This window comes from Diadema setosum, chromosome 4 (genome assembly GCF_964275005.1).
Source record: "Diadema setosum chromosome 4, eeDiaSeto1, whole genome shotgun sequence".
NCBI classification, from domain to species: Eukaryota; Metazoa; Echinodermata; class Echinoidea; order Diadematoida; family Diadematidae; genus Diadema; species Diadema setosum.
The window spans coordinates 29,773,086-29,790,612 of record NC_092688.1 but is presented as its reverse complement, the minus strand read 5'-3'; the positions used below and the strand labels follow the sequence as shown (position 1 = coordinate 29,790,612).

Below are 17,527 nucleotides of genomic sequence, written 5' to 3'. Positions count from 1 at the left end.
GAATATTGCCAATGGAAAATACCTAAACATTCAAAGTCATCTGGAAGAGGCATCTTAGATGTATCTCTCAATTTGCCAGTGAAATAATCTGGTTTTCAAGCATATAATATCATTAGTTTCTTATTATCTTGTGAGGTTTGAGTTCTTCTGACTGCTGATAGCATACAAAGTTACTACACATTCTCAGAGACAAAGAAAAGAATAATTCCTTCATATGAATAAAATAAATGTCATGATTTATCTTTCTTTTCTAGAAAATAGTTCTGCTCAATTGGCATTCACAATCAATGTCCATCCAAATTATTAAGTAACATTTAAATTGATGCAAATGCCTTAATTCATCTACAGTGTATTTCTGCAAAAAACTCTGACCAAATTGCTTTAGTTCATTGATTTTATCCAGGTCAATTTTCTCCAGGAACAAAAAGAAAAGAAAAGAAGTAGGAGGAGTTACATACAGGAGATATTACAAGGTTACAATTACACAATACCCTCAGATCCCTGCAGTATAAAAGCAAATAGATGATAAGAATGATAAGGGACCGTGACCCCTGCAGAGGTCATGTAGTAACAAATTCTTGAGCATGTGGCGTGACAGACAAAATCACTCTCTGCATCACACCATCACTGGTGGTGTGGTGCGATCAAAAATAAAATACAAGTTCAAACGATTATTTCCTTGTTTAACAATATTGCTGTTTGCTGGCAACTTATACCGTGAATTAAATGAGAGCAATACACTGATAATATTTGATAACATTTTGGTGGCCAGTCTCAAAACATTATGAATATGTCAATACACCAGCCTTTCCCCATTCACTACTACATGACCTAACTATCTTACACCTGTTTTGCGGTAGATCAGACTTTGTAGACTAACATAGCCACTGCATGAAGGTTAATTTTGATGTCACATCTCCATACAAGGCATTTTTGATTGCTTGATCCTCCATCTTTCATAACTTACATCATACAGAGAAGCAAGAGAATTCAATATAACAGCCTGCTTTGTTGATGTGATACAAACACTCATAGAGTAGTTAGTAAGTTCTGGCTCAACCACTAAGTAGACAGGAGATGAATGAAAAATCATTACCTTTTCACAGATCACACACATAGAGCAGGATACTTTCAACAATTCAGTTCATATTCTCACCTTTAATTTGGGTACACTATCATCTCTACATACTTTTCTATTCTTGATAACACGCTAATAGCTCAGACACAGCAGAAGAACTTACCACTAACTTTGATCAGCCAAATTTTCATTCATAAATCAGTTGAACTGAAAAAAAAAATAATGTGAGAAACTGAAAGAGCCAACAAAGAAATAAAAATGAAATAGTGATAAAGAAAAATGAAAAATTCACACCTTGCAAACAAAAACTTCATGCATGCAGGAACTCACATTAAAATGAAACAATGAACTCACACACAGATATCAAAATATATGCAGATTGCAATATAATACAATGTGTCTACAATTGACAGAACATTAAAGATGACACTCCCAGTACAAAACGTATATTTATGGCTATCTGGTGCACATGTGAAGAGAAACATGTGTAAACACGTTCTATCCATCATTCAGGTACACCATAAAGCATATAGATTAATATCACACCAAAGTCATCAAAAAGAAGCTAACGCAAGAGTGTTTGGATCAAAGTTTTCCTGCAGTTAATGAAGAGAAAAAGTAAGACATGTCTACTACCAAATGAAGGAAAAAGGAATTAGCAACAAAAGATAAAGTGATCTTAGTAACCTTGTAGAACCTGATATGTCTTGATAACATAAAGGAGTTGTCTGCAATTGTCATGCACGTTTGTTCAGCAATTAAGACATATTTCAAGATTGTTAATGTACTGGCAAATTGTACACACAGTTGTGAGAAAATACTGGAGAGGATGACCCTAAAAACTCACAAACACAAATGTAGGTTTGTGAAAAACAAGATGTTATCTTTAATAAACTAAGGGTATGTGCAAGTTTTAGATGAAAATAACTTGGTTAATAAAAAATAGTTCTTCTACTACATCATACTTTAATGACTGCTGTTTTCAGTTACTCTTACACACATAGGGCCTGTTTCATAAAGATTGATCATAAGATTGATCTCACTATTGATGCGACTGAAAAGAAAGTTACACATGATTTGCTACGAAATCTGTGCTTTATATAAAAAGCAAATGTTATTATGAATCAGTATTGATCTTACACTGATTCATCGATTTACGGTACGCCCAATAAATCAGGCATACAATCAACTGTAACTCTTTTATGAAACAGGCCCCTAGTTTGAAGTTCCAAAAATGCTACACAAGCTCTACCTCAATTTCATGTTTCTGGGCCACCTTTATTTGTTCTAACAGCAATCATGAATGAAATTCACTGTGCCATGAATTAATCATTCACACCTAGCAATATCTTTTGTACCTAGTGTATTGGTACATGGTTGTAGACAGGATGAGATTTTCTATATGAGCAAAGATCACAACGAATATTGAGTCTGAGAAAAAAAAAAATCCTCAAAAGATGCCTGTAGCTGTGATTTGGTAGTCACACAACTGTGCAATAAAACTTGGTTAGAAAAGATATAATGAGCCTAAACAAACAGTGTGATGTTGAGCACATTGAGCACCACAGCATCAAGAAAAGGCAATGTGTACTAAGAATACTATTACACAAGGTAACTGTGTTTCTCCTCTGGTAAACACACATGGAAGAGTATACATGACATTACATGGTAATGCCAAATTAGGCAAATTGATTGCTTTGTTTATAATTAAGACTAACCACATCAGTTTACAATCTTACTGCTGTCTGCTATTGCTTCACAGTGCTTGTCCCAAATAAAATGAAAAGTACCTCCACCAAAACACTCTTTCAAACATTTGCTTTTTTAGATCTACACTATACCATCGTTAAGACATCATATACACTACTATCATACAATAGCTAGTGTGTACAAACATGACATCTGCTCCCTGCATCGTAAGGCTTTTAAATCAAGAAAATGTCTCATTTTTAGTACATCTTGTCGGGAAGATTTTCATATATCCGTACCATAGATCTTCATTGCCACATTACCTATTACAACACAGTGTACAGCAGGTGTCTTCTGAACATCCTTGATATCCAGCAAGGTGACACACACAAGGGTGTTTTACTAAACTTCATTTGCTTTTCATGTTGAATGTCTTTGAAATTTTGCAATTCCCATCACTTTCAGAACAATTTCGACACCTCTAAGCACTGTTAATTTGAGGCCTTCACAGTGTCCTGTGGCAAGGGTGGGGGGGGGGGGGGACCAAAGAGACCTCTTTACAGACCCCTGACTGACATGAGGCTATTATTCAGCACTGACTGAGCATTTGAGTAGTTGGGGATATGGCATGATTAGGAGGTAGGGAAATTAAGCACAGTAAACTACAGCAACCAACAGTCATTGTATAACTATCCAACAACCTTAGATACAATTACATAAGAGTATGATCTGAAAGATACATCACAGCTCTTCAATTTGTAGGGTCACGAGATAATTCATAGTACTCTCTCACACCTATGTTCTTCACTCTCAACGGGTGCATATCTTTACATGACATATTCAAAACATAATGAAGTTATCAGTTGTTCTGAGGGACTACCAGTAATTTGTACTGATCTACAAGTACGCTAAAAAGAAGAGTGAATATATCTGCTTCATGTGATAAAGAAGTAGTGCGAAATGTCACAACTTTCAGAACTCCTCAAAACTGCACAGTTCTTGATTTCACACCCTGGCATAATTTCATGCTGCCGAGTCTAATGTTTGTCAGGAGCTTGAATACCGCACCAGTGTTGGCTATAACGTTTATCATACGAGTGGAGACTACCAATATGAACATTATACATCAAACTTGACCCAAATATGGGTCTTGTTCTTCTCTGCTGGTGATGTCAAGTCATAAACAGTTGCCCTAGCTTAGTGTTTTATATGTAGATGAACAAAAACCCTGTGGAAGTCTAGTATTACACTAGCACTTGCATCAACCATTAAAACACTTGGCACTGCCTTTGTAATGCAAACATGATCATAATGGGAAAACACCTTGTGCAAAAGCTAAAGGTAAAGGTATGTTGGTAGGTGGATAGAGTCTGTAAATGCTGAGTGACAAGCAGAGGATAGAGGGAGACAAAACATTCCTCGGTCATGAATCTCTCAATACAGCATCCTAAGGCCTCTATGACCACAAAAACTCAACTCTAGATTTCTCATTACGTACATTGGCATGGCCTCTTGATTAAGAATAGTCACTCATATAAGCAGGGTTTGGTGTGCTCCTTCCATACAAGTCATTAGTATTCTACTGCTTAAGAAAGAGTCCAGTGTCTATGGCATGAAAACTTTGTTTTTTCATGAACATCAAAAGCAGTGCATGTGGTTATTTCTCAAGTGCATGAATCTTGAAGTATACATGATTGTGCTGCATTTACTTCAAGAGCATTTCCGTCAACTGAAGCTTTACCGGAAATATCACTGACTTTATCTTATGTGTATATATTTTTCAACATTTGGCTTCCACATAAAAAAAAGCATGACTGTAACAACTTCGCTAGCTCTATTTGAGAGACTGTCTGCACTTGTTGACGATGCACACATAATTCACACCCGTTCCATGATAGCATTTAGATGAGAAGTCATACATAATTGATGAGCTTACTGTTTGATGGTGCAGCATGGCTCATTATGGACATCTCGAATTAATCTTGAACTTTGGCCATTTTGTTCCATTCAAACAGTAACCTCTTTGTCTGATGAACCAGGACTATGTTCAGAGTAATGAAAAATGCACATGTTTCACTCTTCAAGTATGTGTATGTGTGGTATCCATTGCTGTCCCATTCCATGTGTGCACCTTTAAAATAAAACATTCACAAATATAACAATTTCAGTTTTTTCCTGCCTTTGTTGAACCACATGGAGGCAATAGTGGTGCTCCTGAATGAGGAAAGGTGGGCTGGGATGAGACTTGATTCAACACTTCCTCATTATGGACAAGTGTGCTTGGGATTCGACGTCTCAAGAGTGTTTGGTCAGCACTATGAAGTTGGCCAATAACGTTACTGGTAGCACACCACAGGGTTTCTGACACGACTTTGATCCTATACATCCAGCCAAGGTTTCAAGGTTGCTGTCATATTGATTTAAATCTGGGATACATGGGTAAGTAGATCTTATGGATTCTCTATATAAGTTCTGAACAGTCTCTATCACTACAAGAAAGGTTGGAGTTGCCGTCCTGCGTGAGAGGGGGACGGGTCAGTCAGTGCTATGTGTCATCATCGCTGTCGTAGCCTACTGTTGACATGAGGACAGTGATGTCATCTGGCTTCCCACCTGTGAGACAAACATAGGAATAAGAAGGATGACATGATTGCCAGAAAATGAGCCCTACACTGTACCTATGTGTTACAGCAGTAGTACAATTGTTTCGTATCGTAACGGGTAATCCCTTGTGCTCTTAAATGTACTCAGCATTGAAAAGAAGAAATCAGGAAATCTATTCTGACTGAGCACAAATGGCACTGCATCTCTTGTCAAAATGTTGGTAAACTGAATTTGCATATCGTGCCTTATATGACCCACATTTTAAAAAAAATAACAACAAATAATTCATCAACAATAAGATCAAATGAAGACTTCTCGTGAAGTAATGTCAAACACATACTTCTTGACTACATGCCACATGCTCTTAACATTCAAGGAATGAATAATTAATTTAACCAAATTCAGTGCCCTGCCATACTGTAATCATGCTTAAAGTCCGATGGCATTATTTTCTTTGCATAACTTGTGAAATTTAATTTGACCTATCCTTGAACCTAAGTTTGTTTGTTTGGTTTTTTTTTTTAACCTAATTTCCATCCCATACTGGTCATTCCCTTGTCAGACTGATCCATGTACTCATGGGGACTGGTTTGACTAAATACATGGTAGCAATTGTCTTTTACATCATTTACATAACAATTAGCTTAAGATTAATCAAGAATCCTTTCCGCAAGATCTTAAAGGGGACTGCCATGTTAAGGAAGATCTTAATCCATTCGTTTGTTTGTTCGTTTTTTCAAACACATGGCAATTAAATATCTGCAACATGGCTTTGATTTTTTTAAGAAAAAAAAATTAATGGCACATACAGAATTAACAGAAAAACAAAGTCATGGTCCTGCCCTATACAAGTCTTTACAAGGAATTACTTGGTGACACAACATTCAAGTTGAAGACGTATGTCACATTTTTCTTGAACCCATGTAGATATGACTGACTTCTAGACCATTCGAATTTAACCTTACCCTTTAATTCAATACTCTATGAGGTTTCGTTTTAAACTTTGTTTGTGGATTACTCTACAATGTTATTTTGCACAAAGCTTGGATTAAGTACATTGTAGTTCCTAAACTTGTGTTTGAATAAAAATCTTTTGAGATTTTGATATTGACTTTGATTCTGATATTTTCTTAAATTTTCTGTATTCTTGTTACTATATAACACTGTGATCTGTCACTCATGCACTAAGGTTGATATGCTTCTCTTTGGTACCCTTTAAGTATATTGTATTAATGAGGAAATGTGCATAAACTGTCATGTGGATGGAAATCAAATGGAAAGACAGCTGGATGGATGAATGGACAGGTGGACTATCCTTCAACATGATGACCCCATTACTCATAATGTACTATGTCATATAGATAGGACATCCGATCAGCAGAACAGAATATTGTCACATTTCATTACGCAGCTACTTATTGATGGCTTTGTAAAGGGATTCAATATAAAGGATAAAAGATCTTTAGATTGACAAAAAAAGAACAAACATATTTGTCTTTGTAATACTTTCACTCAGTGAATATGAAAGACAAAGGAAGAAAAAAGCAACAACCCAGCTGTAGAGGGGAAGAGGCATTTTGCACTTCCCTTGGCTAAACAAATTAAAAGTGAAATCAAACCATTTCTCATCAGTGATTACTCCTATAGCTATAATACAAAACTGATCCACTTGCTTGATTTGTGTCCAAACATTGTCATTCCTTTTGAAATACACCAAATATACAGTTTAATCAAAATGCCAATCCACATATTGTGTTTCAAATATACACCTGTCCAAAAAGAGTTCTGGCTACTTTTGAATACCTTAAAAATGTATCACCATGAAAATTGTACAAGCACAATGTCATGCCAGCTTCCAAGACTTCCTCAATTTGTCTTGACTGGATATATGTGTACAAATTGGATAAGCAAACCAACATTTTATACAAGCACTGCTTGTTTTCATATAAAGAGGCAGACATGTATTATACATAACAAGACCTCTGAAAGCTGGGGGAATTCCCTTTAATGAATTGATGACTTTGATGGGACATCTAAACACATAGGAAATGCCTTCTTCCTCTGCTATCAAGATATGTGTGTTCAAGCATGTGCAATTTGCTCTGTACTTATCTTGCTCATTAGTCATACAGTACCTGTGAACTCCATGCCATTTTCTCTGGCATGCATGGCAAAAGGTGACATGTATGTAGGGTCGTAGGCTAGTCGTCTGGCCTTTGCTGCAATGTCATTGACAGCTTTCTGTACACTGGAAAAGGTCTGGTCCTGCACACCATGATTTACACAAAGGAAAAAGGGGAATGGGAAAAGACAGATCAGGAGGGAGAGAGAGAGGGGTAGAAAATGTGAAAAAGAAAGAGATACACAAAGAGGGTAACAAACAAAGAATATTTGTCAATTTTGCACAAATGTATTTCATCAGATATTCATCATGCATATATGTGAAGTACACATTGGATTTGTAAAAAAAAAAATAAATGAATAAACACTGAAATCAAGAGAAGGGTAAAGATGATATAGGGAACAGTATAAAATTTTGAAAGAAACAACAACAACAAAAATATTGAAGACATACAACACTTGGCTGAAGTTAAAAATCACAAATTACAGGTAATTTGGGATTTATGCAAGTGCTAAGTGGGGAAATATCTCCACTTCCACTCCTGCTACCCCTCTCAAAACCCTTTTTCGTCCTTCTACCCTAACTCCTTGCCTGGTTGCTAAAGTAACATTACTCGACAGTTGTTGGTTTGTCGAACTAGATACACAGATGGTGGATGAACTTAAAGGACAAGCCCACCTTCATAGACATGTGGATTGAGTGAACGCAGCAATATTAGTAGAACACATCAGTGAAAGTTTGAGGAAAATCGGACAATCTGTTTAAAGTTATGAATTTTCAAAGTATCTGTGCAGTCACTGCTAGATGAGAAGACTACTACAGTGTACAATGTCACATGCATAGAATGATCAATAGGGAAAATATAAAGAGAATTTCACAAAATTTATTTTTTTGAAAAAGTGCACATTTCCTCAACCTGTCTCTGACATATGTTAAGGGTAATATCATTCCCCTTGCCTTCTGAAAGAGGCAAGTAAAACATTCTTCTGTTATGCGAGAAAAGTTGAAACATGTTGAATTTTATTTTTATTTTCTTTATATCATTCAATGCATGTGACATCACAAGCTGTAGGAGTCTTCTAATCCAGCAGTGACTGAGGAGAAACTTCAAAATTTCATAACTTTTGAACAGATTGTCCAATTTTCCTCAAACTCTCACTAATGCATTCTACTAATATTGCTGCATTCACTCAATCCAGATGTCTATGAAGGTGCACTGCACTACAGTTAGGCAATATCTTGAAGAAGAAAAAAAAATGAGAGGTGTGTAGTTTTGTAAAGTGTAAATATTCAAATATATCTTGACAGTCCTGGTTTGGTGGTCTACAGTGTCATGATTTTTGTTGTTAATTTGTTGAAAACATCAGGGGGTAGGGGAGTTAGAAGCAGGATTGATGAAGTACAGTCAACTCTTGCCATCGTTGAACCTATTCACACTATAGACCGATTCAAGCGACTGTTCATGGAAGTGCGCCCTCTTAAGGCGACGCCATAACTGGGGGCCATTTGAGGCCGGGTCGGCAAGCGCTGTGCGTGCGTGGCACGGGTGCCAGCGGCAGCCAATGCTTTTACCACCCGGCGCTAGCCGGCTAGCTAGCTATCTCTGGCGCTGGCAGCGATCGACGCATCTGGCTTTGTGACAACTAATGATAGAGTCTTTCTTTTTTTTTTTCGCTAGCTTATTTTAAAAAAAAAAAAAAAAAAATTAAACAACTTATACCGACTATATGAGCGAATGGGTAGATGACTACGGCTGTAGCCAAAACTTGAATTTCAAGGTAAATATCGGTACGATCCCTGAGTGCTTGTAGATTCTATTTCTTTGGCGATAACTTGGGTACTCATGTGTAAGCCCCATATATTCACATTTGTGTAAAAGAATAAAAACCGCTGGGGAGAACTATGGCTAGGCGCAGGCAGACGTCTTGCTAGTAAGCCTAGACTGTTGAGAAGTTAACTGATATTTTATTATTAAATACAAATAATGAATCAGAATCTTGAGCTTGATATGGCGCTATAAATTGCATCTTTTCAGTTAACTTACACCTTTTTAGGCTTTTGCCTTTACTCGGGCCAGCGGGGTAGAATCTGTCTAACGTTAGATCTTGTCTAGAATTCTAGGCAAGAGTCCAGACTAACGTTAGATCTAGACCTATTGACTTCTAGAACCCTACATCCTATATCGTTTTCGGTTGTCACTAACTTCAGGCAGGCCTAACTAAGTAAACCAAACGGAATACAAATCTTGGCGTTTCTAAGCCGTAGGGCCTATAAACTTAATTTACGTCGCCTGATGTCAACAACCAAAACTTCTACTGTTTTATAGGTCTAGGTCAAGTAATTACCTTGCATAACATCTTACTAACGCCTAATATTATAATCTACAAAAGCGATTTTCAAATCAAACTTTCTTAATATGATTATGAAGCGGATGTTTGCCACCATCCATGGTTTAATATAAGTAGGCCTATCACTTTATCAAAATTCAAATTCAGAGTTCCAGGCCAAAACTGAATATGGTCAATTCAATGCTGAACACTGAAGAAGTGAAAACAATATAAGAACTTAATGCATCTTGAAACGTTTATTTAGCTGTATTGTAGGCTGTAAAATGTCTGTCTTAATAATTTAGTATAGCCAGGAAGTGTATTCTAACTTTGGTAAGTAGTGCACTAAGCATTAAAAAAAATAAAAATAAAAAAATCAGTGATACGAATTAGGCCTATCAAAATCTTTGATCTGAACTGTCTTCTAAAATGAACAACATATCTTACGAATATGCAGTGATAGCCTAATTAAATAAGGAATCTAGTAGGCATAGGCCAAAGTTTGTTTCGAAATCGGTGCATTTTTTATACCGTTGTATTTCACTTGTCTCCGTATAGTCATCATGCGTCAGTGGTGAATGAATTTCACACACTGCCATGCAGCTTCCATTTCCATTTTTTTCTGTTATTTGTGCACCAAACAACTGCACAATATGTTTTCCTGATCCTTCCTTTGAAGCTTTCATTGTAGATCAATATGTCTGAATCACTCAATTTGTCCAAAAGAAAGGCATTAAAAGCCGCTGAATTACTTTTCCACAGTGAGTAAACAATCACAATATTAGCGCAGCGGTCGCCGGTGCAGCGGTAGCCGGCAGCGGTAGCCGGCAGCGCAGCGGCCGCAACGCGCCCGGCTAACTATGCGCGATGGGTACGCTAGGCTGCTGAGCTGCCAGTGCAACTCGCTGGGTAGCTACTGGCTCGCTGGAAGCCCCGTTGGCCCCCAGTTATGGCGACAGTTATAGCGCCGCTAGCGGCGGTAGGTGAATAGGTCATCGAAATTGAATCATTCTATAGATAAGGCTCTGACTTCATAAGCAATATCATACAGGAAGCTTACAAGATGTAATGGACAAATGCTTTTCAATTTTGGTCTGAAAATTTACTTAAACATGGGCAGAAATATGACTAGAGTACTCAGCTTACACCTACACAGAAGTAACTCCAAGTAATTGCAAATGAAACAGAAGAGAGTACAACGAGGAATGACACATAACTCAGTCAAATGATTCTTCTTGTGCAAACAGTGTGTACAGTGTGACCTATTGTACACATGTACATGTAGGAGGGTGTACCGGGTACCCTCCTACTCATTCAGTCAGGCGCAATATTGCATCGCCAATCTCGACAAAAAGATTGAAACATCAGTCCCATGAATAATACATGAAGTTTGATCCCATCATGCATCGCGTTGAGTTGCGTGTTATACCTATGGAAAATCAAATTGGCTTTGGAGCGTATCATCTTTAAAAAAATCAAGACTGTAAAACATTGTGGTTTAATTAGGTGATCCGAGTATCCTCTCGGATCACCTTCTGTTTTTGTACGGATTCTTTCTTCTTCTTTTTCTTCTTATTTCTCCCCAAAAGTTGTGCATCGATTAGCTCAGAAAGTCCTCTTCCTATCAATTTCAAACTTATACCATATATGTATCGTCTCCCAAAGACGGCAATCGAACTAAAATCAAAGTGATCAGTCGACAGTGACGTCACTATGACGTCATTATATGAAAATACATTCTCAATCATATCTCATTAATGGAACGGAATTTTTCAGTGAAATTTACGTCACATATATTTCAATTCAAGCGCATTCTACTCATATTCTCAAAATTCATCTATACCTTAAAACGTGCGCGTACGCGCGCGTTGAAATATTTGTATGCTCAAATCGAGCTCAAATTTTTTTTTACACACGTTTCAGACCATTTAGAGCATTTTTTGAAAAATTGAAAAAATTTTACGGACGCGTACGCGCACGCGCATATACGCACACACAGCTCATATGCAATAGAAATTTCCCGTTTTTTCACTTATCGCCTGCCTGAAATGTCAGGGAATATGTCTACCAAGTTTCAAGTCAATCCGACTCAATATGACGTCATACGGGCCCGTCAAAGTTGAAATTCCACGCGCGCGTCAATGGCGATATACAGTGCAACAATGCCAAAAAACCGCCAATTTTAAATCCGATTTTACTCGTCAGGATGGACGGTGACCTCCCATTTTCTTTACATATTCTGAAAGCTGATGAGTTGTACATGTCATTTCATGGGTTGGCGATGCTCGAGAAATGATTAAAAGATATATCAAATTTCTTAATAAAATAAAAAGAGTACATTTTCAAAATGACGTCATCAAATTACAAGTTCACACGAGCGTATCTCACTTATCCTTTGCCCATTTTCACCCAGATTTCAGTATGTTGTAGCTTACTAAATGCTCTTTCATTAATATAATAACAACATTTTGATTAGATGACGGCATCACCTCGTAATATTGGATTGAAAGTAATCTTGTCAAATTTGACCAGTTTACGGGTTATCTCTATGGGAGTGCAGTTTTTCTGGAAATGAAAATTGACATGACTATCTTTCTCGAGCACTAGCTCACCTATGCTTCGGTGAATTTCTCTAAGATTTTAATATGTTGTAGCTGAGACTTTGCGCTATCGTAAGTGTGCCCTTCATTTTTTCATACGGTATCGGGATCACATCCAAAAACTTGGTTGAAATCAAAGCCTATCTTTGATGTATTCTCATATTTCTTTCTTTTTCCAACTTTCTTTGCAATAACTCAAGAAAAATATACTCTATCACCACCATATTTTGCACATGTTTAGTTCATGTCACGTACATTATTTCATAAAATAACAACTACTTCATCAGACGCCATCTTGGGTATGTAAATTAGGGTCAAAGGTCATAAATGTATCATCCTGTATCTTGGTGAATACATGTTCTATCTTCCCCATATTTTGCACACGCAAAGACCGTGTTACAGGGATCATTTCACAAAATAACCACTTTTTGCTCAGATGCCATCTTGTCTGTGCAGATCGGGGTCAAAGGTCATATGTACTTCTTTCTTTATCTTCGTTATGACGTGTTATCTCTATGGGAGGGAATTTTTCTAGATGTGAAAATTGACATGATTGTCTTTATCGAGCACTAGCTCACTTACCCTTCGGTGAATTTCTCCCAGATTTTAATATGTTGTAGCTGAGACTTTGCGCTATCGTACGCGTTCCCTTTGTTTTTCATATGTTGTCGGGATCACGTCCAAAAACGTGGTTGAAATTAAAGGTTATCTTCGATGTATTTTCATATTTCTTTCTTTTTTCAATTTTCTTTGCAATAACTCAAGAAAAATAGCCCCTATCAACCCCATATTTTGCACATGTTTAGTTAATGTTACGTACATTATTTCATAAAATAACAACTACTTGATCAGACACCATCTTGGGTATGTAAATTAGGGTCAAAGGTCATAAATGTTTCATCCTGTATCTTGGTGAATACATGTCTTATCTTTCCCATATTTTGCACACGCAAAGACCATGTTACAAGAATCATTTCACAAAATAATTACTTTTTGCTCAGATGCCATCTTGGGGGTGCAAAGTGGGGTCAAAGGTCAAATATACTTCATTCTGCATCTTTGATAGTGTATACGGAATTCGGTACCCAAGATGGCAGGTCTGACTCCCTTTTCAAAATGAGAATCCAAACATCACACGACCAATGTCCCTAATCTCAGGTGAAAACTCGAATCATTGATTTTAAAAAAATCGGATCACCTAATTTGTCAGTCTTGACAAATTCCGAGTCTAGTTTCTTTTAAAAATCGTGTGCTATAAAAAGAATAGTTGAAGTATTTGTACACGACCAAACTAAGAAATCTAGCCTTGACAATTTGAGAATTTTGTACTGGAATACGTAATTAGGTTAAAAATTTTCAAACGTTGGAACAAACCGTTCATTGCAGACTTGTGACACAGGTGCTCTTTCGTATTTAATGCGTGAGCATTATACACACGCAAAACCCTTTACTGACTACTACAGCGCGTATGCGCTGTGCGGCGAAGTTCCCAACTACTGTGATGAAAGATTCGGTTTGCAATTTCTTTTTTCACCATTTCTATTCACCATCGATTTTGTAACATTGCTAGTATGGACTTTATGTCTCTTGATACGGACTGAAGATTGCTGCAGTATGGAGACATGAAGATAAGGACTGCAGATGGTAAATTTGTGTCTCAATGTTCTAACAGCTTGCACGCCGAGTTAACTCGTCGTGCAGTCCCACACGTTGAAAATTGTGATTGTGTTTCTGTGAATGACTTTAGTAGAATGTGGTGATCTGTGAAACTCCACGTTTGGCCGCTACGAGATGGCACTTGCACATGTGGCCTGTCCCTCCCGGGTTGGGGGTGGGGGGGTCGAGGACTCGAAGGGGGAATCAAGTTGTTTACAAGAGGATTATACAACCATGAGTGACCACTCTCAGCACCTGTCCAACGACCGTTCCTGGACAATCGGTTTGATTGTATGGCAAGTGCCTTATCTACATTGTGTACATTATGGCAGTGTGTGATGAAAGGAAACACGGGAAGCAATACTGGTCACTTCATCGTGATCGCGTCATCTCTGTGAAGATCTGAATTTATGAGCAACCATGGAGCTCCATATATTTTTATGTAGGTCTACAGGGAAAACGTGTTAAAACCAAATGACGTCAACAGGTAAATTCAGAGAAAATGAAGCAAGTATGCTTACAATTTCAGTTGCATTCAGTTAATGTGTCGACCCCAAAAACATGGCGTTGCTGGCCTTTATAAAAGTTGCCTTTTTATGAAGTTACAAACGCAAACAGAAGAAAACTGACCAGAAATGAATATACTGTCACAAATGTACACACAAGTAGTTATGTACATGTATCAAGGCTGTATGCATGGTTGTTTAATGTGTATGTACACAGGGTGACCAGATTAATGGAGAACATTCTATATGATATAGATATAGTACATACAGGCTGACCAGATCAGTGGAGAATTTTCTACATGGTATACAATGTAGCTACAGTACATGTATGCATGTGACAGGAAATACATTATAGCTGACTCAATCTAGAATGATTGAACCCATTCCAGAAAATTCTAGGAAGTGCTGGCTGAGTGAGGCACTGCCCTTGTAACCCAATGTGATTGGTAGTTAATTTTGGCAATGATGTTATGCACATATTAGGCAGTGAGTCATCCAGGATTCCTGGAATTTGGACTTGCTAGTATGTTCACGTATGTGGCCCCAGGTTGGAGAAAATTACAGAATGTACTAGAAAGGGGTGAATGGATAGTATATAAGTAGGAGAAATTCTGAGGTAGGCAGAGTACCCAACACCTCTGCTCTGAGAGTTACGTCACTTCTGGCTCTGAAGCGACTTGTTATAGTCAGTCCTGTGTTACCTGCTGACCTGCTATACAAACTTTGTTTGTGGAGATAAGGCCTGGGAGATATTTTGCCTGCAGAGAATTAATTTACCTACGTTGGAGATAGACTCCATATTTTAGTGTCAATGGACATTATTACGGCAAAGCTGTGACGGGCTGGATTCCTTGCTGGACATTATAAAGTGAATCATCATTCAGCGCATCAACTGGACGTGGTCGTCATAACATTTGGATTCTGCACGTTTCGCTGTGGACATCTATCGTGGATTTTACCCCGCATTTATACTGAGGATTATCACAACCTGCGCCTCTGGATTTACGTCGGAGGTATCATTCATCGGTGCATTGCGGATCATTCATCTGTGCATCGAACATCGTATCTGGACACTGTCAAAGGATTACTTGCTTTCAAATTTGGCTGTACTACGTGTAAGTGATTTCACTACCGATTTATGATTGTTTTATTGATCATTATTGTACTGATGTGAAAACCGATTACGAGTCTGTACCCACAATATCACTGTTAATAAACCGCCTGAACATTAGTTGATTATTTCTTTTGTGCGATCATTCTCAGAGTGATTTTGGTCGTAACAATACAAATAAATTTTCACGAAGTTGTTACAATAATAAAAGATAATTAGCCTCATGCGGCTATTTACCATTCTGATTCAAGTATACTAACTGTTAAACTCTGCCATCCCACTGCATGAACACCGTTCTCTTTCACTTGTTTCAAGTGTCAATATCCTGTGTGTACTCTCTTCTCTTTTTAAATTGTTGTACACCGAAATGCTTTCGGTTTGATCATGTTCTCACGACAGACGTGGAATAGATGAAGGACCTTACTAATCTTCTTGGCTGGTGACAATAACGAATGAAAATAAATTATTTAAAAAAAACACTGCAAAACTGCGCTTTCATCTGCACCGGCATACAGGTGCTACGAATAGGGCCATAAATATTGCGGCAAAAGTAATTGCTCTATACCTTCTTTACAATCTTGGACAATAGAGAAATTGTTATAAGATCACTCCCAAAATTCCTCTAGGTGTACTAAATACGTTAAATATCTACATCATTATTCTATATTTTGTCCTCCCTTTGTCTAGAAGTCTACTCCATCATGTGTTCTAGCAACTACTTTCGCTAGTAAGCAACTGCTATACATAAATGATAATCGATGAACGCTTTTTATTTTAGAGATTCACTTTCAAACAACACCTCATACTCAATGCAAAGTGCAAGCTAAGTCAGCAGGCAATCATAGGCATACTGTGATACTATGTGTCACTAGGGAGGTGGGAAGCTCTCTTCCCACCTCCCCGGTGTCACTTTCGACTGTACTAGGACTGTTCGTTCGTTCCTGATCTGTCCCACCCCCCATGAAGCTCGCGATAATTCATAATTTCATACTAAACGACGGCGAAGAGTCTACACAGCGCGAAGGCGACTTTGAGGCCCTCAGTTGGCGGGGCTGCGCCAGCAGCGGACTCAGTCTTTTTGACGAGATTGGCAATGCAATCCTGCGCCTGACTGTCATTTCATCTTTGGTGCCACTTGCATTACACACTGTGGTTCTAATTATCACAGTGATCAGACAGACTTGTGACAGAGTCTACACTGTAAATGTAGCTGGCACTCCATACAAGTTTGACAGTATACAAATAGTGAATGGTCATGAGTGCGGTGGTATAAGATTTCGCACACGGTGAAAGATAGAGGTGCTCTATTCAACAAGGCAAAGCTGAATTGAATAGTGCACCTCGTCTTTCACTGAGTGCGAAATCTTGTTCCAAGTTTGATGGTATACAAAATAGTGAATGGTCAGGAGTGCAATGGTACAAGATTTTGTGCAAGGTGAAAGATAGATCCAGGGCACTCTATTCAACAAGGCAAAGCTGAGTTGAATAGTGCACCACATCTTTCACTGTGTGCGAAATCTTGTTCCACTGCACGAGTAAAGACCATACACTATTTGTTTTATACAACATCTCGGACATCAACAGATGTGGTCCACACAGATTCTTAAATTTAGCAAAGAAACAGCAATTATTTTCCATGAAAGGTGAATGAGTAATTTCAGTCATAGTCAGCCATGTACGTATATATATGTGAAACCGATCGGTTAAAGCTGTTGACAAAAATGAGTGACAAAAGTATGTCATGTAATTGTTGAGCGTGCACAACAAATGTTTGTTTATTGTGACATCTGAGCCTTGCAATGGAACAAAAACTTCATGAGGTACAAGAAAATCA

General features: G+C 37.8%; 1 protein-coding gene across 1 annotated transcript in view; it reads right to left on the bottom strand.

Annotated features, from left to right (window-relative positions):
- Positions 1-3,324: 3,324 nt before the first annotated feature.
- Positions 3,325-17,527, bottom strand: part of LOC140227994 (protein phosphatase PTC7 homolog) — a 76,370-nt gene continuing 62,167 nt past the window's right edge. Inside the window, exons 5-6 of the mRNA XM_072308390.1 lie at positions 7,507-7,636; positions 3,325-5,380 (exon numbers count right to left, since the gene is read on the bottom strand). Coding sequence (XP_072164491.1) covers positions 5,313-5,380; positions 7,507-7,636 — 198 coding nt within the window. The 3' untranslated portion in view covers positions 3,325-5,312. The remainder of the gene's footprint in view (positions 5,381-7,506; positions 7,637-17,527) is intronic.